Below are 26,695 nucleotides of genomic sequence, written 5' to 3'. Positions count from 1 at the left end.
CCCCCCCCAACCCCAAACAAAAAAAACACTACCAGGAAGTTTTCAAAGTAGACACGCAGGCAAGCTGGCAGCAAACCAGTTATGTTTTTCACAGAACTCTGCAGACCTTTGGAAACATAGTTCTGCAACAACTAAAATACATGAAACATTTCTATTTTGCTCAGTCTATTTTAACTAACAAGTAATGGCAGATCTGACCAGCTTTACACCATAATTCAGTAAGTCTGTTCAGTTATGCCAAAGTTTATTTTGCCTCAAAGTTGTTCTGAAGAGCCAAGGAACTGTCTCAGTCCATCAGCTCTAAGAGAGTTTGGCAATGCCAACGGGCTCATTCTAGAGCACTTACTCAGACAGCAACTTCAAGAAACTAGGCTCTAAACAGCAGGATTTTGATTTGTGCATGACATTTCAGTAACTAAATCCAAAGGAGTAAATTTTTGTGTAGCAGTGTTCAGGATGACTAGACGATTGCTATTTAGTTAATGCGCAAACTCAGAAATTCAACTGGAATCTCTGTGTTAGAGGCACAAGGAACATAATCTGGAAGGTACAATGACACTGGCCTGAGACGAAGCACTGCCTACTCCAAACCTCTGTTGGGGGAAGAAAGGGCTTTTTATTGTGGACAAATCAAAAGCAAGGGCCTAATGGAAACTCAGTTTGAATCTGAACTATGGAGTTGATACATTACACTCCATGGTTATAGTAACATCAGCAGATCATCTGCAACACTTGGCTTTTAGATGTATGTGATTGTCCCCCTGCGTGTAGGTATCTATTCAGCTGGTGTCAAAGGAGAAGGGACCCAAAATTCACTCTTCCCAAAAATATTCATAAAGATATAAAATCCAGCAAAACAAACAAGAAGGATTTCTATTCAGTAGCCAAAATTATGGCAGTCTGAACAGTGATGCTCATGAACTTTAAGGTAGGGCAATTTTCTGTACCTTGATTATCATTAAATATATTGAGAGCTGGAGCGATTTCTGTAGCTTTCCATAGACGTATAGTGCCGTCTGCTGAACAGGACAGCAAACGCTGGTGTGCTCCACTGTAAACCAGACCCCACACTGCATCTGTATGGCCTACAAAAGCACCTCTTAGAACAGAAGGATCTGTGAACAAAACACAACAAACCACACTTCAAAACAAAATTTGAATTAAGTCAATAGTGGTATCTTGGTCTGTGTTTATGGACCAACCTTAAGAAGCTAGTCCATAAAAAAACCCAAGACCAATCAGGTCATGTCAATATAGAAGTCTCAATTATTCTTGTATGAAGATGCTTGAATTTCATCAGCATACGTGGCATTCAGTTATCCAGTTTACAACTAATGGCACAAAACAATGTTTCAGCAGAAGAGACAGTATCAAAGTTGGCAAAACACACTCTGATTTTAAAATTCACTCTCAAACAACCATTAATGGCACATCAGTCCCTTTTTTCCAAAAGCCAGCTTTGAGGCCAACCACATCTGAAGCTATGAGAAGTGAAAAAAATGTTTTAAAACACAGACACAAGGCTGACATCCATTCAGATCTGGTAAATCTTACCGAACTGGCCTTTTTAGCTGTTTGCAGACAACATTAACAGCTTTGGTCTCAGACTATACAACCTCTTTTTATCTCAACTGCACAGAGATTTGTCAAAGAAAAGAACATTAAAATACACATTTGCTGTACTTGCCAAGTATCAGGTTTAGTCCTGTACTTTTTCAATCTAGCTGTTTCTCAAAATTGTGATGAGATCAAGGCCTTTTTTAAGAAAATGACAAATTTTATCTTCTCATCAACCGGCATCAGTATTAAAACAAAAGTTTACTTACTTGAAGCCAACATTCAATTTTCTCTTTTAAATTTTCAAAGAAGCGTTACCTACAAATTATACTATTTTAGCCACATAACGTTAATGTCACTAAACGTGTCATTTCACTGGTGTGTGTCACAGCAACGTACCATAAGAGTCATAGGGGTCGATGTTTGGGTTGGTTGTATTCCAGCCATGGATGAGGCCATCCGTTCCCCCACTGTAACACTGTTCACCATTACTGCTCATCACCACACAGAGCACTGGTCCACTGGAAGAACCCCCCCCAAAGAAACGTTGACTATTAACATTTTCATTATGTGAAAAATAATGTCAATGGAATCTTCAAATTTCCCTTTTAGATACAATTCACTTGCTGCACAGACTGCAACAAAAATTATGCATAGTCAGATCATATGTTACAACCCCACAAAAAAACCTTCACAATATTTGGTAACGTAACTACAATCAGGACAATTTAATCATTATGCACATGAAATATGACAAGTGTCACACTTTTAAACTATAGGCTTTGTTATTTTGCATAAACAGCTTTCTTGCCTTTTTTAAAGATCTAAGGCTCTTTCATGAAATCAGTTCAGTACATTTAAATTCACTGCAAACAGCTTCATTCTACAGATGCACGTATCTGACAAAAAGGCAAAAGCTGCAATGATGAACAGAACACCTAATCGAATTTGAACTGTATAATTTGCAGGTTTTTCTTTTTAAAACTGTGGTGTACCTAGCTCCAGACATAAACAATTATGCAGAAAGGAGATGAACATAGGCAGATATTTTAAATAACATGGGAACTAAAAGCATCACATGAAATCACTAGTTGACAAGGTGGAAATTACTTTTTTAAAAAATTCTGTGTCTGTTTAAAAATCATATATTCCTCAAAATATGACAACATTTCTCAGGAAATACTCACTTATGTGCTCTGAAGGTATATATTGGCTCTACATCAAGAGAAGCACTCCTAAATGAAGTACAAGAAAATGTTAACATGTATATGATCTTACACAATGCTTTACAAAAATGTGCCAGAATTGCTAAATTCTTAAAATCACTGCTACATCTTTTGAAGTGTTTCTCCCACAACTTCCTCTCCTAACATGATATTTCGTATGTCTAGGAATTCTTTGCATTCTTGCAAAATATTATAGGATTTGTTGGTTTGGTTTGCTTTTTTGTTTAAAGATCTTCAAGGTAGGGAGTCCACAAACTGTCACACACCAATCAAACCAGTAGGTAGGTGGGGAAGGAGTGGAGGGCCATCAGTATCACATGGAATATATCATTAAGTGTTCCAAATCCCTACCAGAGCAAAGGAGCTTATGACACCTTGTTTTTATATCAACGCTGTAGCACAGTTACAAACCACTTCAAAAACTGCTGCTCTGGACTTTACCAATCTGGTACTTGTTACAGACTGCAGGAAGACCACATGCTTCGCCCAGTCCTCCTAAAAGGTATGATGTACTCCCTTACTGTATTAGCCCCACTACGAATTTGCTTTCATTTCTGCAAATCCCCAGCAACATGCAAGATACAGTGTACCAAGGAACCTAGCAACATCTCAGTCAAAGTTTAAAGCTGTACACATGTATATGCATATATATGTATACATATATATGTATAAATGTATAAAAATGCATTTTTATACATTTACATACACATGCAAGCACACTAACAGGCCACATCCAAATATTTTCACTAGTAAATTAATATGCCATGTTACCTACAAGGAAAATATAAAAAAGTGAATGGTTTTCATTTTCACAAACAAAACACATTCACAAACACGCACAGATTTCTTCTGGCACTCTTTAGAAGTCTCCATCCTTCTCTAAGAGCTTGTTTTCCTACTCTTAAATTCAAGGAACAATTTCCATTAACTCCAAGGGCCATCCAGTGAAGTGGCATCTACAACTATGGTTTTTTTTTCTTTGTAAATGAAAACGTTTTTTGAAACAAAGCAAAAAAAAAAATCTTACTTTTTTGCTGGGGCTGTTTTTTGTAAATTCCACATTTTTAGTGTATGGTCCTCTGAAGCTGTTATTAAGACTGGTTCAACCGGATGAAAAGCGAGACCTCTTATTCCATCAAAGTGACTTCTTAATGTGAATTTGGGGTTCCAAGTCTTTCTCAATGCATCCTTATTGTTTGCTATCTAATTAAAAAAAAAAAATGCCAAATTTACAGTTAATCTGGAATGCACAAGGAAAGGAAGAAATCAGAAATTTAGTTTGGCATTTTCAGAAGATGTCAAATTACCTCACCCACTTTTTATAACAACCTGCTCTTGAGCAACAGTCCATTTAACACTGATCAGACAATTCAAAATGAGAACAAAGGTAGACGTATTCCACAAAGGCAACAAGTAATGTTGCATCCACAGTAATATATTATGTGCAAATCTGAAATACTCCACATCTGTTAAGTTACACAATTTAAAAGCTGGAAAGTACCTTTCTGACTGACACTGCTGTGAACTTACTTTGGTATTTGAAATTTGATCTATACCCACTGGCTCATTCATTAACACTGGGCCTGACTCAACCAAGCTGTAGTCCCTGAATATCCGAAGTATCACTGACATGGCACCTCTGAAGTAAAGATCTAAGAGAAACAGAGAAGGGTCTAGCAGCACAGAAAGGAACACAACCTAACTTACTCACCTAAGGCAACACAAGCTCTGTAACAATGCAAGACAAGTAAAGCTTGCCAGAAAAAAAAAGAAGGGGAAAAAAAGAAAAAGGGGTGTGTGTGTGTGTGTGCAAAAAGGACTTGGCTACACACTAAGAATGTAACTGGTAAGCAATAAGCTATCATATATACAGACACAACTATTTGGCAATAAACGCATTTTAGCAGACCCAAAAAGAAAGCCTTTAAAAAAAAAAAATAACAGTTACTTCAACATTGCCCCTTGGAACAAATGTTGACATAAAATGCCAAACAGACTTTTATGACTCTGTCAGTCAACACTGCCATAGTTAAGTTTACCTTCCCATAACCACTGCTAATAGTGGTTATGGTATCCTGGTTTTGGCTGGGATAGAGTTAACTCTCTTCTTAGCAGCTGGTACAGTGCTGTGTTTTGGATTTAGTGTGAGAATACTGTTGATAACACTCTGATGTTTTAGTTGTTGCTAAGTAGCGCTTATCTTAAGCCAAGGACTTTTCAGTCTCCCATGCTCTGCCAGCAAGCAGGTGTGCAAGAAGCTGGGAGGGAGCATAGCCGGGGCAGCTGACCTGAACTAGCCAAAGGGGTATTCCATACCATGGAACATCATTCCCAGTATATAAACAGGGGGGAGTTGGCCGGGAGGCGCGGATCACTGCTCAGGCATCGGTCAGCAGGTGGTGAGCAACTGCACTGTGCATCACTTGTATTTTCTTGAGTGTTATCTCTTTTTTTGTTATATTCCTTTTCATTACAATTATTATTATATTATTATTATTAGTTACTAGTGTGTTTTATTTTACTTTAGTTAAACTGTTCTTATCTCAACCCACGAGTTTTACTTTTTTTTTTCCCTCCTCCCCACCCCACTGGGAGGGGGAAGGGGAAGCGGCTGCATGGTGCTTAGTTGCTGGCTGGGGTTAAACCACAACATATGGAGAACCAGGAAAACAAACAATGGTAACTCAAATATTGATTATTTCATTATGTTGAAAGCTACAGATAATCCCAAATAATTTAGTATCATTAAACTGCAAAGAAGAGACAACTGTTTTGAGCCCCTTCAAGAATCTACATTTTATTCTGGAATGTGGGGCGGGGTGGGAGGGAAGGTTTAAGAACAAAAGTGCTTTTTCTTAAGTTTTGTTACTTCTGGATTTAATAATAAAAATATGCTTCAATTAAGAGGTTCTATAGATTTTAAACAATGAGAAAGGAGTCATAGCAAACAGCAGGTTTAGTCTCATCATATTCTTAGTAATTATGTACTGTCTTGCTCAGGGAGACAAGTCAGTTTCTTTGCCAGTTTACTGAGCTGAGTTGGCTCAACGAGGGAACAGACAAATGCTTGAGCTGATGCAAGGATGGGGCAGGACTGCAAAGTTAGCAGCTCTGGCAGATTTTCTGGAGATTGGCCAAGAAATTCTCAGCAAACAGAGTACAAGACGTACAGAGTATTCACAGATATCTGGAGAGGAATTTGGTTGCCTCAACACAGGCATCTAATGCTGATTAGGTGATGGAGGGAACCCCACCTGCCCTCCAACTGCCATACCAGCAGCCCAGGTCCTGTGTCACATCTGTGAAAGCCACAAAGACACTTCAGACAGCCTAACAGTGCATGCCAGTTCTGGCAGGCTAATATTCTCTATTTGCTTCTCATTCACTCAAAGATGTTCTTCCAAAGGAGTCCAAGATGATTAGCTTGTAAATTGGGAAGTAGATGGAGGGCAGTCCCAGCCAGCAGACCAGCAGCAGAGGTGGAAACAGATCCTAGCCCTGATGCACTGCCTGCCTGGCTGCACCACCATCACTCCTCTTTACCCACGAGTCTCTCACGAGGCTGGGTTACTAACACAGCAGCCAGCCTCCTTTTCTCTCTCCCCACTAAAATCTACAGTGAGGTAATGTGAGACTTGAAAAGCAGTTGGGGGGAGGAGGGGGAAGCGGGGGTAGGATGTTCAACCCCCAAATTAGCACCTGATCTGGATTTGCCACTAATAGTAATATTTGTGTCTATACAGACAACTTGAAAGCTCCAGAAACAGCAGTGATATGCAAGTAGGATTATGGACACTTCTCTTGTTCAAAGTTGCAGGAAATCAAGCAAGAGCCTACTGCAAAGTCCAAAACTTCCAAGTCAGTACATAGTATTAAATGTAATGATTTTGTAGTTTAGATACTCTTACGTACAGTACTCAGTCTATTATAATTTTATGAAGCTTCTTAATCTACCCAGAAGACTAGGGAAAAAAACAGAACCAACCTAAGTGAACATCTGTTAAGACACCAATGTGTAAAGGAAGGAAAAAGAAAAGATAAACTTAAGAGAGTATTGGCTACCAATCTGGGAAATTTCAACGTGTTACATATTCTAAAAAACTTACCCACAAAAGGAAAATTTTCTCTTTTAAGTAATGAATTCATAATCTCCATTACCAAGTGAAAACCATTCCTTAATTTACAGACAACCAAAGCAACGTGTAAAAAATGTAAACCATGAAATGAGGTAGGCTAATGTTGCCATGTTTTAGAAGAAAAGAACCCAGTAGAGATGTCAGTGGGATGAAAGGGACTGAAAATAGGAAAGTGTCTGCAACTCTTGAGAGCAAGTACATTTAAATACAGATCCACATGAATCTTTCAACTTCATTCTCCATATGAATCAAAATTGACACTTAAAAAAACCGTACTAAATTTCCACTAATCCTACCCGATTCACATTTGGCAGCTGGAAGAAGGTATGAAGTACTCCAAAACAAAAACATTATCTTATTTGTAAGCTAAACTTCCAGTGAAATTTGAAATGGAAAAACTAGCCTTTCATTTTGCTTTAATAAACAACACAGTGACAAGAGCAAGGAGCTTTGTAAACATTTTTTTTTTTTTTTAAATTGTCGGCACTAGAAAAAGGTAAGAGTTGAGGTAAGCATGACTATGAATTCCTGATCACAGGACTTCATAAAGGCATTTAACAAGTGAACAAACAGAAGTTAATATTCTCAACCATGCAGAATAGGATAGGGGTGGATAAAGAAATGCTAGATTCCATAAATGAAAGCTGTTAGTTAAGGACATGGAGACATGGACAAACACAATAGTTTATATGGACACTTGAACAATGAAATCAAGCACTGAAAGCATTAAGGTCTTGTACAGATGGTTTAGTTTTGTCATGTCCTCTGAATTTAAAAATTCAGCATCTAAGTTTTAGGTGTAACTGTAACAGAAATGAAATTTGTACATCATCTTACCCTTTTCTGGAGACAAAGTTAGGGAAGATTAGCAAAAAAATTAAGAGCTGAGCCCAAATTAGGAGATAATACTAAATACTGAATTTTAGCAGAGACGTCCTATATCATTGCAATCCTGATGATTCACAACACATCACATGCTCAGAAACTTGCTATAGTAGTAGAGCACATCTCTGCAGTGTCACTCTTAAAGTGCATGAAAACTTTTATTAACTATGTAATTTATTGCTTCACAAGTACATACAGGGGTAGAACTTCAAAGTAAGGACCTGCAGGTTGTTTCTGAAGTCTCAGATTTGATTTGTGATAGTAAAATCCCAGATGGTGATTACTTAAGTCAGATTTACGGAAGAGTAGGATTCCTCCCTGACACGCAATACTAAAAAATCATCTCTGAAATCCCTCAGTCTTGACAGAGCTGGGCAATGCAATAGCAAGATTAATCTGAAGTTGACAGATCACAAAGTAGCAGATGATTAAAGTCATGCCTGAAGTATCTTTTCCCAAGAAATCAGAAATACAGACAAAAATTGTGTATGACTGCAAAGAAGCAATTTTAAGAAAGATTTTTCATAAAAAGTGAAAGCAAAAGAAGCCGTAGGCTACACACATAGCCACAGAACTGCTGGCCACAAGAGCCTCCTAAAAAGTCTCTGGTCCAGCTTCCCATTTGAAATGAGACTATTGCCCACACCAGGCAATGGAAGCCACAGCTCTCCCCCAGCCAAGTCTTGAACATCTCCCAGGAGAGGGATTCCACAGTTTCTCTGGGCAACTTGCTTCAGTACCACCTCCTACATAACACTTTTCCCCCTAATGTCCAACCTGAACATAATTTGCTACTGCTTCCTCCTGTTTTAACACCTGGCACTATGGAGAAGCTTGGCTCTGCCATCCTTGTAAGCACCATTCCAGTACATGTAGGCTGCTATTCGAGCACCCCTTAGCCCCCTAACAACTGAACAAGACTAGCTCCCTTAACATCTCCTCACCCATCACATGCTACTGGACTCTCTCCAATTTGTTTACAACCCTCTTGAAGTGGAGGGGCCCAAAAGTCCATACAGGTATGGGCTCACCAGCCCCACGCAGAGGGGACATTAACTTCCCTCAATCTGCTGGCCATGCTACTCCTAATTTTGTTGAGTGTCACTGCGGTTACAAGTACCCTGCTGTATCACTATCACTAATTACATTTACTTTCAACTTTCAACTATTTGAATGACATGACAGGCAAATGAGAGAAGGAGAGAGGCTTGCAGAGAGCTTGAAGGCTGCTGTGTATGGGAAGAACAGATGTCAAGTAAAAATTTGTGACGTCCTCTGGCAGCATAATTTTAACAGGAAAATGTTTTCTGCTGAGTCTACACATATGTAACTTGCATCTGCCTTCAGCAAGTAGACAGTAGGACCTTGAGTTACCATTAATAACCACTTACATCGTAAGTCAGTGAATCTGCCTCATTGGCTACTGTAAGGCCTGCCAGTTCTCCAAGACCCAGCTCATTTTCAAGTGCTTCATCTGTTCCCATAATGAAAGATTTCCCTGAAGAAGGAGGGAATGTTAAAGCTTCCACTGCAAGAAAACAAAACAAAAATATCTGGAAACATGAGTTTATACAACATTGATTAATAAAAGCAAATTTTCCACTTCCAAAATACTAAACATCTCTCAAGTAGCTGAGGGCAAAAAGATATAAAAAGATGCATAAAAAATAGCCATTCTAAAGATAATCCGTGTACTTACCAATAAACAGTATCCTCTGAACATAATACTTACACTTGAGGTGTGCATGACTCAAGATAGTAAGTGTAATTAGCCACAGGAGGGAAAAGTACACTACCATTCACCCATATATAGTGCAAAAGTAACACAGAAAAGCTCAGGCCCTTCCCCAACTCTGCTATAAAATATGCGAATAGGCTCTGGAGAAGTAGCAAAAATGTAGACAAGAATAGCTGGTGGGAGCAGCTGGACTCTTCCTTCCTAACACCATATCCACACACATCCAAAAGTAGGTCTACAATGAAGCTGTTTACCTGCACTCCAATCTAGCAATACGAGTGGAAGCTGACAATTCATTGCTACTTGCAGAATCAGTTTAACTGCCAAACAGGTTAGTCAGCACTGAATTCCAGGTTTTTACTAGCAGTATCCAAACTTACTAATTCACAGCTACTATAGCATGCCTATAGGAGCCCCAGTCACTGTAACAAACACATCTATAGGCAGATTCACTAGAAACGGGAGGATCAAAGGCTAAGAGGAGTACAGTTCACACACACCACATAAGGCTCTGCATCAAGTGGTACAACTCAAAAGAAGTTGTGCCTTTACCAACTTCCCTGTACAATAGCTCTCCAAGTCTATACATCACAAAAGGGGGACTGAATAGATGAAAATGTGTTATCTTCTGGACACAAGAGACTTGACTCAATTTTATATACCTTTTGTCTCAAATTACAAGGGTTTTTCAGTAAATTACAATTTTTTCCCCTTTTAGCTCCATTGTAAATACAAGCCTTGGCAAATACTGTTGCTACCAGGGAGAGAGAAAAGGAAACGCCATCTCATTCCCAGCGTCTTATTTAGTCTAACAGCACCAATGCCAAGTTAAAACCAAGCAAACCATGGTTTACAATGAATAGCCTGATCTGTTCAGGCTGCTTCCCTCTTGTCCCGAAGGCATCAGGTTCAGATGCCATTCAATTTCCCTCCAGTACACCTAGCATAAAGGAAGCTAATCTCTTCGTGGTCTTTCCATTCCACTCTTGTATCTCTATTGAGTGTCCTGTTTGCTTTCTATTACTTTTTACAACCAAATAAAAGCCCTTTAAGCTCTGCCATTTGATTAGGTCTCTTAGTAATTACCTTTTAATCACAAACATCTCTTAATTTCTTCACCCTGAAGTCTAAACTACCATTCTCTTTTTCTCTCTTTTGAACTTACGATGTAATATTCCACTCAATACGCAATACATACAGGACATCAAATTTGAAAAGTTACTAGAATAAAAAAATTGTATGCCAAAAATATCATAGAGTCTCAGATTTATAAAGGAATACACAGCTAATAGTTTGTAATACTGAACTCAGACTGATAACAATCAGCTGTCCTCTTCTGGTTTTGTGAGAGTCCACCTGAGTCTCTGAATTAAAAAACACATTCTTGAAAGGACAGGAAAATAGAGCTCTGCTAATATGGCTCTCAGTACATGTGAGAAAAGTTGGAAAGGAAACATTCAACAAAAAATTCCTCCACTTCTCAAAGTGTTGCTAAGTTACCCCCTTCTTTCATAAAGAAAATCACTGAGCATGTAGGAAATAGAACTACTGAGATCTTTGGTAACTATGCCACACACCGGGGCTTTTTATGCATCTTAATTGTAACTTGGCCGATCTACTTTTTCCACACTCACTGAAAGACTGCTAAGTGAAACCCGTGTTTTGCTCATTTTTCAAAAGACGTATTTACCATTTAAATAAAGAGCACATGATATGATCTTCTACAAATTAATGTAGCCTCATATATTTATTTTATTGTGCTGCATATTATAGCAATTCAAATGTTGAATCAAATAGATGACTTAGCAACTTTCAGACATAATACTAATAAAGGTAACGACATGCCTCATTGCAAAGATGGGTGGCTTTTCATACTTGGACTAGCCGCTATGAGAATTTTTTTTAATTTTTGAAACACTATGAAACACTATGAATTTTGGAACATTATGAAAATTAATACACTGGCAAGCTGTAAGTTGTTCTGTATGATTCACCACACAATCACCACATGCATTTAAAAGCTATACCTAGCCACTTGTGTTTACCTGCAGAGCCCCTATCTTTGCAGTTAAAACAGAACACATATATATATGTGTGTGTATATATGTATATATATAGATACATTTCAAATTGCCTTCATGGGGAGAAAAACAGATGCTCTTATGCCCTGAGAGTTTATGTTCCACACTTGACTGCCAGGCCTGAGCACAAACAAAAGCAAGTGACTTAAGATCCTGATATTACAAAGCCACCAAGTGCCAAATGAGTTTTCTCCATCATGTTCAAAGGTATTCAGCCAAGACTTTACCTAGGTAGGTGTCTTGACCTTACTAATAGTGACCAGAGGGGAGGAATGGGAATGCCATTTATCACACTTACACAGAACTCATAATGCTGAATCAGTATTTGTAAAGTGCTTGCAAAGTCTTAGAGGATAATCTTTAAACAGAAGTAACTATAAACATCTACCCTTTACAAAGGCATATGCACACTTTTAATACTTACCTTCATCTGTTCTGTTTATCTCGTGTTCAATGAGCCTTGAGCTACTGGGCCTAGAAGAAGGTGCAACAGATGGCTGTAATGAAGGGAGATCATCAACATCTCTCAAGTTTGCAAGCATATCTTGCAGCTTTGACCTGTTGGGCCCTAACCAGAAAAAACAAAAAATTAAATGGTTTATGCATAGTTCATGACGGCACTACTTATATCAGATACGCTACAGCAGCACATGCAAGAATGGATCCTACCTTGCATTGTAACGTTACCACAGAAAAACTAATGAGCACCTATTTTCAGCAGTAACTAATCATCCAGCATGAAATGAGTTTCTTGAAAAGAAAGTGATAGAAGCAACTGAGAATTGTGAACGCACAATTTTCCCCACATTTATAAACTCTTACTGCTATTTGCATGGGATGCTGAAGAATGCCTCCAACTGAGTCACATTGGTTATTAGACTATTTATTTTTCCAAAACAATAGATGACATTTGTGAATATTTTTAAATTTGTGCATCAGGTACTTTGTGCAGCATGTTCTTATGACAACATGATTATTTTAAATTTATTTGTGCAGTAGTGTAGTATCGTGAACTATATAATCCAAAAAGTTATATTAAAATATAAATGCAGCTGGATTCACTGGCCTACTTCCTGAAGCTACATATGGTGAAGACCCATGCCCTTCTTGACACTTACCTGTGCTTTGCTCCATCATTTTCCCACATCCCTGTTTTGACTGTTTTATATAGGATTGAGGCTGAAACATATCTTCGGTAGTTTTTCCTGTTGTAAGTTTAATTAAGAATGGGAAAATGTCTTACCCATAGTCCATTATGTTTTTTCCTAGACCAGTAAATAATACAGCTATTTTTAAGCAGCTTTAACACAGAAGTGTACTCTAATATATGTATTCTCTCATAAAACCATTCTATGATTCTATTCTCTTATTACTTCACAGGAGTGTTTACTACAGCCTTGCAAAATCATAAGTTTACTAATGCAGTTGCAAACTCTACTTTCCCCACCCTAACCATAATGACTGATAATAAACTAAGTTGTATTTAACTTCTCTGTCACAAAAATATTACTTGATTCAGGAAAACAGTAAGTAGGATTTTGCAAGATTGTTTTACTGTAATACCTGATTTATAAAAACAGTATTTTACTTGGTAGCAGTTCAGTGTCTAAGCACCATTTATGATGAGATTAAAGTCACAGAAACACACTTTGTACAATTTAATGTCAAGAAATTTAGTCCCTTCTTTTTCCCTGGACTTCCTTCCTCACATTCTTCTTCACTACGTGCAATATCATGAATAGCTGAAAACAGGCTGTGATTCTTCCTGATTTTTCTGCATTGATGCCCTTCCAATGATGGTTTGTCCATGGAAAGATGCTTAATTTCTGTACTGCAGTAAACCATTTGGTCTCCCAAGATCAAACCAATCCAATCAATCCAAAAGGTACTGTAAATGTACTGAGCAGTAGTTATCTTCATGAAGGAGCACTGGATGTCCAAGTGCTGCCTTACATCAGGAATTTTTCTTATAAATATATAAAACATGTTCCAATAAAATCTATGTCTATATTAACAATTAAATACTAAGTTTTATTATGAAAAATAAAAAGCACTCAACAGCCGTTCAAGAATATAATTTCAACAGTTTGATTACATAATTTCTGCTAAATTAACCCTACAACTATTTACCCTGAACTACATAGCACATCTCTGTATTTTAAAAATCACAGACAAGTTACAAAAATCAATTTCATTGACGTCAGATATTGGTATGCCCTCTCTATCTTAACTATAAATTTAAAATCAATTTTGTGAAACATGAATACTTCAGATGGCCAGCTCAGCTTCTTGTCTGACTTGCAATTAATTTCCAGTAACTTAAATGATTCCAAAGATGACAAAAATATCACTTGAGAAATTTAAAAAATGGTAATGATTTACTTTTTTTCATAAAAAAGAAAAAAAGGTTTAGTGTATTTGATAGAATAATTTCAGCAACATAACCAACTGCTGAGCAGCAGCTTATCACAGTATCAACACAAAAAGTAACAAAACAAGTCAGCCTCAATGATGTGAGGATCTGACACCTTTTGCATCATTGTGCATGTCTCTTTGGAAGTGAGAATTTCCTTGGTATTCATAAGCATCTTCCCACAAAGGGAGAAACCTCCCTTGAATTTCTTACTGGGCTACATGCAATGTTATTAATTTACATCATTCACACATGAATTCTCAATATGGCTAGATGTTTGAAATATAGCTGTGAATATAGTGTTTCATTTTAAACACTTCATCTGAGTTCAAAAAGTTTTAAGGCTTACTTATCAAAAAACATTGATTTTACAAAACAGATTTGTATTTCAAGAAATGTAACAAAAAATATAATACAGGGCTAGAAACTGTATTTCAGATACTGATCACAGTTTTTTTGTTTAGATACCCAACATTTTTAAAGGCTAGTCCCACGTGTATGAAAGTCAATAAATAAATCCTGTGATTTACAAATAAACTGATGGTCAGAGTTGCTTCCTATTTCGAGCCCTGCATAACAAATTATGATGACAGCATGACTTTCATGTTGTGAATGTTAAGTATAAACAGGGGTAGAAATTAACCTGTTTTCTCCCTCTGTCATCTAATAGGATACTCAAGACAGTTTCTGGTTGGTTTTTTTTTTATTTACATACCAGATTTTAACTCTTCCTGTGAAACTGGCATGTTTCCAGCTAAGAAAGGGTTCTGAAGTCTTCTGTATTAACATGTGAACTATTAAACCAATGTCTTTTACAATTTAAGTTTCTGAATAACAAAAGTATAATCCATGCTCAAAGCAAGAATTTTTAATTAATCCAACACCTGGTTGGAAGAAGTTATATCTAATCCAACTATTTATCAAGTAACTTGATTGACTGTCATTAATTTCAACCCCTGAGAACTGGTGAACAGGAAAGCAGTCAGGAGCAGCAAAGTAAAAGAGTAAGTAATTTTAGGAAAACATTGAAAGAGAGATAGAATTAAGGGTGTGAAAGATGCGAGATTTATGATTTTAAGGTGCAATGTTTTCCACTTACTCTTCACCCCCTTTTTCCCCTTGCGCTCCTTTTTGTATTGTTCCTTGAGTTTGGTTATTACTCCCTGGTCGACATTCCAAGCTTCAGGCATGAGACACTGGTCTTCCTTTTCTAAACAAAGTGAAACAAATGAAACATCCTTTTTCAATAACATCACCAAGTGATCTCCACTGAAGGAGGTAACAGCTGCTGTCAATGGCATTTGTCTTTTATTTTAAACAGACAGAAATAGCACCAAGCTTGTGAAAGATGTAAAACTGCTACTCACATTCCACTTCTATTTGCTCAGAATTTTCTTAACAAAAAATTGAGATGAAATTTCACATGTCTAATTTCTATAACCAAGCACATAGCTGTTCATAACTGTAAGCAACATTTACTTTATAATAAATCAGAACATATTTTTCAGCTTTTTCTTTCCTCCAGGGAAAGAATTATTATACCTAGAAGCAGCAGCTATGTTACTGGTCAACATAACTTTATAACTCGGATGTTGTGTCACTGCATTTCAAATTCTCATTTCATTGTCTTTGTGCTACGTTGTCATTTACACAAAGCAGCAGCACATTTAAATAATTTTGGAACATAGCATACATGTCACCAAGGTTTGAATAAAATCTTAAAGCCCTAAAACCATGAAATTTCACAAAAAGGGGAAGGCCTGAGTTATTAGTCTTTGAAAAAATACACAAAACATTTCAACATGCCTAATGAAAAAAAAAATCCTCACTTTTTTTTTTTTTTTAAAACATGTCTCAAATTGCTTCCCCTGTGACATGATACAGAGAAGAAGTATTCTTCCAATAGTACAGTATTTGGAGATTTTGAACAAAACGTGTTATGTGAGTTCAAATCTTCAAGTCATTTTTTCCATATATGGAAAGACTGTACTGAGGCAGCTTAAAAAAATAATTTGCGAGGAGGGAAGTAGTACAGCTTTTCCTCATATATATTTATTTTCATGACCATTACAGCTACAAATTTTTTTTAAATGCATTATCTTTTTGCTTTGTTTTCCTCATTAAAATCTCAACCTTATTATTTAAAAATTAATTCCTTTCAGACCAAGTTTGCTTTGTACATCAATAAACTATTCTAGATCTTTTAAAATACGAAGAATAATAAACTTATCCTCAGACTAATATGCTGAAAGGGTATTAAATGTCTGTAGAGAAAGCACAACACTATCAATCACAATCTGAAGGAGTCACTATGATTAGACAGAAGATGCAAAACCAGACATGGGTTATTATGGGGACTGACTTGTTAGAAATTAAGTATGCTGAAAAAGACCTAGGGATCCTCCATCAACATCAAACTGGAGTCAGCAGCATACTCTTGCAGCAAAGGCAATCAACCGTACCCTGGGCTGTATTAACAAGAATGTAGCCAATAGGGTGAGGGAAGTGATTATTCCCCTCTATTTGGCACTTGTGAGACCACACCTTGAGTACTGCATCCAGTATAATATTTCTTATACTGGGAAACCTTGGAAGTATAATGCCAAGTATCTAGTATTGACGTAGTCCAGGGGAGCCACTAAGATGGTTAAGGCAGCTGGAGCAGATGAGCTACAAGGAGGGGCTGAGACTACTGTGAGTGTTCAGCGATGGCAAAAGAGGCATCTTAGTGCTGTCCACAACTACCTAATGGGCAGGTGTAGAGAAGACAGAGGCAGACTCTGCTCAGACTTGCATCACAGAAGACCAAGTACTTTTTACCATGAGCACAGTCAAATACCAGAATACTGTCCCTGAGAGTTTATGGGAACTCCTTTCTTGGCAGATATTCAAAACTTGACCAGAAGGCGGCCAGAGTAACCTGCTGCAAATGAACCTGAGCAGGAGGTTGGACTAGATGATCTCTCGCTACTCTGAACCCTCCAGTCATGATCCTACGCTCATGAGTGACAAATTAATTCAAGAAGCAAAGTCTTGAGGTCTTTTTGCAGCAGCTATGAAAATAGAGAGGTATTAATAAGCTGAAGAGAGACTCTAAAAAAGATGGTCTGTGGGCTAAGTCATGTCCTTTTAATACATATGCCCAATTAAGTACCACTAATGATCAAAAATTGCGTGAAGAACTCAAAAAAGGTTTATAGGTTATACACTTTAATCATGCTTTTCCTCCCTGGCTAGACAAGACTTTTTGCTCTCCTCCAACAAAAAGTTTAAATGGATTTATATTAGATTGTACTGTTGCCAGGAAAATACTTCATACACTAATTTTCTACAGACTGTCCCAGGATGCTTCCTGCATATCCCACAGGTTCTGTTCAATTTCACAAGTGCATCCTGAACTACTACTGTGCAAGTGCTTTATAGCTTAAAAATTACCTGAACGCTTCTGAGGACCTTTTAAGCAACATGCATTCAACAGATTACTGTAACTGATCAGTAGTGCTTGGGATCCAAAATGAAGCAAGGACTTCCTCTGTTTGCTTCTATCCTCGCTACACAACATCACTCTTCTATGCTACATTTAACAGTTTCACTTAAATCAAATTAATGTAAGTGATTCATAATGGCAGTTCCTTGAAGAAGCTTATTCTTATATAGTTACCACAAAAGACACAGGTTGTGAAACAAGTAATTGAAAAACATGAACATCTATAACTCAAAAACCCCCTTAATATTTCTAGAAATGAAACTACTACTTTCCATGATAATTTATTTTTAATGTTAGACTTTTGCTCATTTGTACTCAGCTGTCATCAATGAAAGTAAAAATAAACCAGAAGTTTGAATTTGAGAACAAAAAAGCTCCTGTTGGCCTACTAACTTTTCGGTGACACAAGCAATAGCTACACTTATCAAGCATAAATGGATAGAATTTTAAAGAGAGGTATCAGAACCACGCAATAAAAATATTTTTCGTAAAAAAGAGTAACATTTCTTAATTGGTCTGGTGAACAGAATACTGACTGCTGTATCTTATGATATTGAGACACATCCTCTTAAGCAGAGAGACTACACCACACTGAAAAATAATTTGGAGTCCAACCAGGAGTTGGACATGGCTTCAGTAAAATACAGCACCTCGGAGCTGTTAGCTCACATGGGAGCCACAGCTACCATGGCTTGTTTGTCTGTCAAGGTTTCACTTCCATTATAAAACTCAATTATTTCCCATTCATCTTCCATAGCTCCCTCTGTGTCCACTTATGCTTAAGACTTTCCAGAGCAGCTTAAGGAGGAAACAACTCCCCATCAAGGTAGTTAACCAGTGCTCTTCCTTCTTCCCTTCCCTATGCAGTGGGTTTATGCGGAATAATTATGTCAAGGTAAAGTGGATGCTGGCACTCTGGGTTGCAGGACATGAACCTCAAAGGACAGAGAACAGTTTGTGAAATGTCTCTCTAATGACTGTTAGATATCTCTCTATCAAAGTGGGTGAAAGCAAAGATGACAAAATAACTTTCACGTCATAATTGTAAAATGCAGCTTTATCGGAGCCCTTCATTAGCATGGGTCACTGGAAAAACACATTGAAATTCCACTCAAAATTCAAATTCCATCTGCCTTATTATTAAAGAAAAGGAAAAAGACAATAATGAGAAGCATAAACCTTGAAGAATCCTTACATTAAAGCAGTATACAGAAAAATGAGAATATTATGTCAAGTGGACTTCAGTCTGCTAATTCTTTACTATAGAAATACTCAAAAGGTGTTGTGATCGTGACAGAGATCTCAATTAATCAATCACTCACAATATATTCTTAGCACAATTTTTTTTGTCCTCGTACAATCCATTAAACTTCCTTACCCCAGTCCGTTCCATCTCCTGAACTTCTCGATTCCCCATCACCTTCATCTGAGGTAACCAAGAAGTCAAACTCTTTCAAAGCTTCTTCTGTATCTCTGTCTTCACTGCTGTCAGATAGCACTCTTTTCCTTACAATCTAAAAGGTCAGGAAGGAGAGAAAAAAGCTGAATTAAGTTACATGCACATCTTTATACCGAGCAGTACTGCCTTGTCTTCTATGCAAAATCCTAACAGGAAGTTGAAGAAGCAGAAAAGTATACATTAATAAGCAAATCTGGAATAAGCATATAGACTTTGTTCAAATTTCTAAGTCAAAATGAAATTTGTCTGTAGATCTTTCTTCCTGCAACCACCAATAATCAATCACTTGATAATGAATGCACACTGACCTAGACCACTACTATTTTTTTTTAATACCAGAAAAGTACAAACTTTCTCTTAATACGGATGAAGAAAAAAAAAAAAATGCCACACAAAACCCACAAATAAAAAACCCAGAACGCTGTAGAAAGGACTTCAGCAAAACCAAACTCACTCTGCTTCTCTGAAAATAGCCTTTTTAAGTCTCACGTCTGAAATCACTCTACATGTGGACTGAAAGACAAGTCTAGGAAAAAAAACCCACAACTGACAAGAGCTAATTTGCTTAGATTTAGCAAAAATCATTCCATCCTGAATACTTCCTTAGATATTGCTGTTATTTAAATACAGTACTTCCATGTTTAAACCACATTTCCCTTTGAAATTCAAAAGCAAATTTGGTAAAAAAAAAAAAATTTACCAAATTTTGGTAAAAGAAAAAATACATGTTTTAATGAAGAACCTTATTGTATTCTTTCTGCAATAAATTTACTCTTCCCTCAATATTCAATAAATTATTACTCTTCCCTCAATATTCAATAAATTATTCTTCCCTCAAAATAGACTAGATGCTTTACAATTATTTGACTAACAGGTGAGCTGATGCCACGATACATGAAATCTGTAGCATAAATTTTACTTCTACAGAAAAAGAAAAATTACATTCATCACAATAGTTTGACTTGGAACCTCGCTAAGGGTCTGAAAAGACTTCAATACATAGGCCAACATCCCATAGTGCATGAGGATGAATGACTGTTTCCTCTAAATACAATGAACCAATTTCAAGACCTGAAGCAATTCTAAACTTCAAGCTTCATTCCTTCAGTAGGCTTATTGAACATACTATATTACAGATGATTTTACAGAAGAGTCTCAGACATTAGTTCACAGCTCATGAATGACAGGAACAAGTTTACAAAGATCCTCATTAAAACTGATGATTTTTTAAGTGTTCATTCTTAAAACTGATCGTAGAAACAATCACATCGATCATAACTTATCTGCTTCAATTGTTAGGAAACACAATTCATTGAGTAAATATTAATCTTGAAAAGCAGAGGATAAAATTGAGTACTGATTGTATGTATCTATTTTATGTGATCATATGACCAAATCATATAGCAAAGTATAGATAATGACGGAGTTTCAGGTATTTGACTGAACAAATAAAAAAGTTTATTAACCACATGTTAGAGTTTTTCTAGTTATACTTTTTCTTCCTTCCACAAGCTATTTAAAGAGAAATGTGCTATTTCAGTTCTGTATCCTACAAGGATAAATTTCTACAAGTCATTTTAAATATCAATACATTTATATAAATATTCAAGAAACAATGCATTTTTGACATGCAACATTACCAACAATACCTCCAAACTAAGCTGAAAATTGTAAAAAAAGGACATCTGCTACCTTAAAAATTGTATCCCATATATATAAAAAATACTAGGCAGGATGGACTAGTAGAAAGACAATTTAAAAAACTTTAATCTATCACTGCTAACTTACAGCAATAAAGATGGCAAAGCTTAACTTGTATGCACAAACTCAGAAATGCATATATAATTCCTCTTATGCACACATGCTTGGACAGACCATCATAAAGATGCATTAATGATTTGCACGTGTACATACACAGTCATATACTTTGCATATAGGCATCTCATTAATCTCACTTTTTCTGTTCTTCGTAACTTTTTCAATTATTTTTTCCACTCACTGTTGCGGTATCAATGATTGTTTTCTCTCTTCCTTCAATATCTTCTTCATCTTCTTCATCACTAAAGTCTGCAGCTGCATTTTCAAGAAACTTGAAGGTCTCTAGCAGAGAGGCAGAGTCAGTCAATTCAGGTTTCCTAAACAACAACAACAACCACCACTATCGTGAGTCAAAAGAAATCATAACAAAGTCACTTTTGCAATTACCAGTATGTTCTGTATTATGACATCCAACAACACATGAGACTAAAATAAGCCTACAGGTAAAAATAGACTATTACAGGACAGGTAAAAATGTTTGTGGATTAAAAAACTAAACATCATCCATAAACTGTCTTATTAGAAGCAAAAACTATTCTTCATCCAGCTGCAATTACCAGGACAGACACTCCAATTTTTTATTTGAAAAGCATTTTAAAGCAACGTTCATCTGATACGTGCCTAAAAGCAACATCAATACTGATATACCATCACTGAAAGCCTCAGCAACAAGGACATGAGTTACAGCTACTAAGTTGGCCTCCCACATGTACATCAGGGTACAGGAAAACTTTGCTGTTGCTATCTGATGTTCCTCACCTTGCTGGGAAACATCAAACTCTAGATCTATCATTCATTAACTTTTGAGACATGATAAATTTGCCACTATAAAACAATATCATGGAAAAATATCATTGATGACTAAATAATGTTTATGCAGATGTTAACATCAAATGAATAAGGAAATGGATGAAGATTGGGTAAAATTACAACTGCACTGGCACAGATTCAGGCAGTGCCTCAGAACAGGAAGCATAAGGGTTGTCATATTAACAACTGAAGAGGAAGAATCCAAGAAGCAGCACTGTAACCATTATTAAAACTCTGATGAAAGTACAATTAAAGCAATCCTAAAATTACCAACAGGTACCGTGTTTTCTATGCAGAAGATGCACTTCTCCATCAATCCCTCAAAGATAAAGTGGTGAAAAAAAAAAAAAATTATTCAGCTTGAATTGTAATGATCACTTCCAGTAAAACCTCATACATTCTTTATATGACTTTACAGCAGTAAAGACAAGCTTTATTGTTTTCTTACCTTTAATCAGTAGTCTGTTCCTCATAGTTCATCACTAAATGCACATCATCTTGATTTTCACAACCACTGAAACAATAGAAGTCTCTCTCTCTTTTCAGAATTGTAGCTCTAAATTGTCTTGTACAGTCACCCTTACCACCAGCAAGTGCCTTGCTAATGCTACATTTTGCTTCTGCTGTGACCCATTTCAAAATGTTCAATCAACTAGCAAGCCTATATAGTAAGGCCTTTTAAACTCCCTGCAGCATAAACACCTGATTATCTGTCCATCACCCACTTATTCCAGTGTTTCTTCATAACACTTTTCAAAGGTTTATTACAGGAAACATCCACAGGCAAAAGCTCTGATGTGTAATAAGGCATGATAAGCAGCACACTTCCTTCTTTACGCAGTCTATGCTCAAGCAGTTCTACACTTACATGACAACAATTAGCAGGAGTGGCTTCTTCATAGCCCCAATATGTCTGCATCTCATTAAGACAATTTGCTATTCTACCCTTTTTTCATTTACTCATCTTTACAGCCCAAAAATACCAATAAAGATTTCACTTGCCATTAGAAATTTCACATACATAGCACCATAATATACCATGATGTACAGTATGTTTTCATGGTCACTGGTTTTACTGAGAATATTCCTTCCACTTTCTTATATCTTATCTTAGATAAGAACAATGTCAAACATGCTTCCAATTTGCCTTGCTTCTTGCAGTATTTTGACCCTCTTGTTTCTATCTCAAACCTGAAAGCACTCTGTAATATTTTTCTTTTTCCTTAAGTAATCACTACTTTGGCAGACTATAATACCTCATGAATCTGTAGTAATAATATATGTTTTCACAGAAATCCTATGGTACTGTTATTTTGCTGTTTCCAACACACAAATCTTGATAAGACAAAACTTGTAATGTGCTTCACTTGACTAACTTCTTGATTTTCAGCAACTTTTGTGTGTCCTGGTCAACTTTTAGTGGACTAAATCATCCGACCACAATTTTATTTCTGTTTTTTCCTCTGTATTTTGCTGTGTAAAAATCTGCCACGTAAAAACATCATGGCTACCGATCTATATTAGCAACTATCAGACATGCTACAGTAAATAGCAACGTATGAACTAATACCAAACATAGAATATAAAATTTTAATCAACAGAACTTGTTATTAAGAGACTGATATCCTTCTACAGGCACAAGTAGTTGCAGTAATTCATACCTAGATTTGGTTCTGTACTCATTTGATCTTAAATCAGGCGCTCTCACACTGAAGTTCAAAGTGAGCACCGGAAGAGAAGGTTATATCTTTTTTAAGTAACTGGTCTGAATTCAACTATCATATTAATTATTACGTACTTTAGTGGGCAGGATATATACACATAATTGTGTATCTCCATTTACACAGCGGGGTAAAAGACATCTCATGCATTGGAAAACACAGTAGTTTATCATGTATTTCAGAACTCCTGCACAGTACAAAAACGTATAAAGTCATTACAAATAATCTTCTGTGGTACTATGCTAAGGCACAACTTCCAAGAAAGAATTCATAAGGACGAAAAAAGAGAACAGAAGTGACAGAATATTTAAACTATTTAAAGGTTCTACAGGGAAAAGAAGCTTCAAGCTGACAAGCAGGTTGACTGGCTATACTGTACCCCAATACACTTTAGTTGTCAAATCAAAAGTAACTCAATAATTTAGCTATTTTTCATTTAGCTATTTTTCATCCTTTAGCAGCACATAAACATCATGCATTTTAGATATCACTGTCAGCACGAACACTTAGGAATACTGTAAAATATACTTAAGAAAATGTCTAGCCTTAGCTGATTTATGTTATGTGCTTTGATGGCAATTCGAAGCTTGCTTGTTTCATTATTTTCCATCTGTTTAGTTTGTTTCTCTTATGGGGTCATTCACAAAGCAACATAAAAAAGCAGTAGTTGCAAAAATATATTCAGAGATAGGGCAGTATAATAAATTACTTTAAATTCCATTTTAGAAAAAGAAACACAACTCAACATTTCCAGGGCTTTTGTATTCTAGAATACTTTTTAAAAAATTAATGGGTGAAAACAATAGAATGGAGCTCCAAAGGCAGGGACTGATACATGAACTGTAGTATTACAAGCATGAGTGAGGCAAGACTAGCAAGGTTCAGGACCTGTTGCAAATAAAGGGAGACCAAAAAAATCAAAAAGGTCAATTCCTCTTTACTGGACTGTCCTGGATCAAAACATATGCGAAGGAGAACATAATTTTCAAAGTGCAAGAACTTAGGTGTTACTTTTTCCTTCTTCCTCAGCCATACTGTCTAAAGAAAAACTGCTGGGGAAGAACAAGCCAGAAACCCCAGACAGCAGGAGCAGCTACAGAAGCTGCCAAAGCAGAGAGCATAGAGCAACCAGATTTTGGCAGGACTTCCTCAACCCTGTGGTCCTCAGCTCTTGTTCTGAATCTCTTTCCCACTGCTCCCTCCTCAGTCGTACTCTGCAACAGTATCCTTGCATGGTTTTCTCCCCAGCACCTAACCTTGCCTTCTTTCCTTGAGGGTTTCATCCCAGTTGACTTACCACTTCCTAACCAAACCTAAAAAAAAAAAAAAATAAAAATCATTTAACCAATATAACATCTTCTATCAGATACTGTTAACTCTGTGCATTACATCCTCCTCTCCAGTAGCCTTATCCAATTAGACAGGAAAGTCTTTGTGGCAGAGAGACTACCTGCTACTCGTGTCTGCACCTGATTAAGTACAAACAGGACTGCTTGTCACAAGCATAACAAGTACAATGAGTAGTGCCAGAAAGTAAAGTGTCGCTACACTAATGCTGCTGGGTTTTCCATCTTACTACTAATGGATAGGCAGTGTGCAGGTTTTGTGAATATTACTCTTGACACAGGGAACTTCTGATCCCCAAAGATAAGATACTCTTTCCTGTTTAAAACACAAAATTCCTGTTACAAATGGGCTGGTAACTGAAGTACTTACCTCTCTTAAAGCAACATAAACCTGAAATCACATGAATATTTTTCTCCTCAGGAGAAGTTGCCAGAATTTTCTGCAGCTGTGACTGCCCTGAAAATCTCATCCCAACTTGTATTTTACAGGCTGTTCAATTATTCAGATTTGTCTTAACCCCTTGGCCCCTTTAAGACTAAAAATAATAAGAATAATCTCTTCCCATGAAATCTAAGAAATATGATTTGTGGATATTCCACATGTACTATTTGAAGCAAGCGTGGCTCTCGCTGGGCCCCAGTGGGCCATACACCCAACTTCATGTTCTGTCCTACAGTGACATGGCTCAAGACAAGTATTTCTGTGTAAACATCCAGTTGGCCCTGACATCAAAATATTAGCAGCTTTACAAAATATATAGTGTTCAACTGGCTCTCAACATTTAATATTCAGAATCTTGAACATAAATCCTGTTTCTTACTGAGTGAAAAGTATAAATCATAACCTAACAGGAAAGGTGAAGTTGTTACGTGGAAACTAAAATAGCACATTGATGATACCTTTGCTGCTCCCAACACAATCCAGAATGTTTCATATGGCAAAGTCAAGTTTAACTTAGACTAAAGCCACATTACAGACATGTATTTTCTTTGTAACCAACACATTCAGTATTTCTATCATTACCTTCTCCTTTGTTGATAATAACTCTTGGGAGTCTGTGGCCATGTCCAGGGAGACTCTCATAAACTTCTCCCATGAACTGCCCAACCACAAGGCCATTAACTGCCTCGGTCCTACTCGCTCCCCGAAAGGAAAAAGTAGAGGGTTTTTTTGTTTGCTTGTTTTATCCAAGACATACACAAGTTATATTAAATAAAACCAGATTTTATTGATAAATTCAGAAGCAGGAAGAAATACCACAGTAAAGTTAAATAAACACAAGTTCAGCTTAGGCTGAGAAATGTTTCTGGGGGCCTGTACAGGAAAAAGCCTGTTGTGACCCAGCATTCAAAGCATTTAGCATACTCTTTCTTGAGCCATTTTCTTTGGCTCGGTTTCCTCCTACTATCAAAACGTGCTACTGCAAGGTCATAAGTTTTATTAATTCCCCACAGAATTTAGTTATTTCATGTTTTAACACACACAGTCTTTTCAATGTGGCTAGCTGAGTTCTTTCAAACTGGACACAGTAAATAAATGCATGCAAATTCAAATGTATTCCTTTCTGTGAGGACTGCCTTTAAGAACAGTTTGTTAAATCTTCAATACTGCGCAAAATCTTTCATAATGCAGCGCAGAAAATATCAAACTAATAATTTATAAAACTATGGAACACTTACAATCATCAAAATTTACACACAAGGAACACGGGGCAGGCTAGACAGTCTGTCACGATCTTTGAAACTTCTTATGAATTCACACCACACAATACAAGAACCAGTGCAATACATACTATGACTGGTAAGCAACACTTACAAAATGGTTTGGATGTAAATTGGAATCGCAAAGGAATGCCATTTAAAAAGGAAAGGCCACTTCTCTTGCCAAATCTTGTCAGATAACTATAATATGTCAAATAAACAAGCTTTTTAAAGAATAAAAATAAAAAATAAATTAAATGTTTGAAGAACCAAAGTAACTTTTAGAAGTTACTTCTTATTCTTTTTATTTCTCCATT

The 26,695-nt window shown here is 36.7% G+C and overlaps 1 protein-coding gene across 3 annotated transcripts in view; it reads right to left on the bottom strand.

Moving 5' to 3' along the window:
• STRN (striatin) overlaps positions 1–26,695 on the bottom strand; it is a 73,983-nt gene that overhangs the window by 14,357 nt on the left and 32,931 nt on the right. Inside the window, exons 6-15 of one of the 3 annotated variants that reach the window (XM_050894066.1) lie at positions 20,982–21,117; positions 18,902–19,037; positions 15,136–15,246; positions 12,742–12,828; positions 12,048–12,191; positions 9,196–9,332; positions 3,811–3,986; positions 2,745–2,792; positions 1,957–2,078; positions 948–1,115 (exon numbers count right to left, since the gene is read on the bottom strand). In XM_050894066.1, the coding sequence (XP_050750023.1) occupies positions 948–1,115; positions 1,957–2,078; positions 2,745–2,792; positions 3,811–3,986; positions 9,196–9,332; positions 12,048–12,191; positions 12,742–12,828; positions 15,136–15,246; positions 18,902–19,037; positions 20,982–21,117 (1,265 nt within the window). The remainder of the gene's footprint in view (positions 1–947; positions 1,116–1,956; positions 2,079–2,744; positions 2,793–3,810; positions 3,987–9,195; positions 9,333–12,047; positions 12,192–12,741; positions 12,829–15,135; positions 15,247–18,901; positions 19,038–20,981; positions 21,118–26,695) is intronic. The other 2 variants (XM_050894067.1, XM_050894068.1) reach the window with 2 other exon arrangements.

This window comes from Gymnogyps californianus, chromosome 3, assembly GCF_018139145.2.
Source record: "Gymnogyps californianus isolate 813 chromosome 3, ASM1813914v2, whole genome shotgun sequence".
NCBI lineage: Eukaryota > Metazoa > Chordata > Aves > Accipitriformes > Cathartidae > Gymnogyps > Gymnogyps californianus.
Note: the sequence above shows the minus strand (reverse complement) of the source record. Positions and strands in the feature narration are given on the sequence as shown.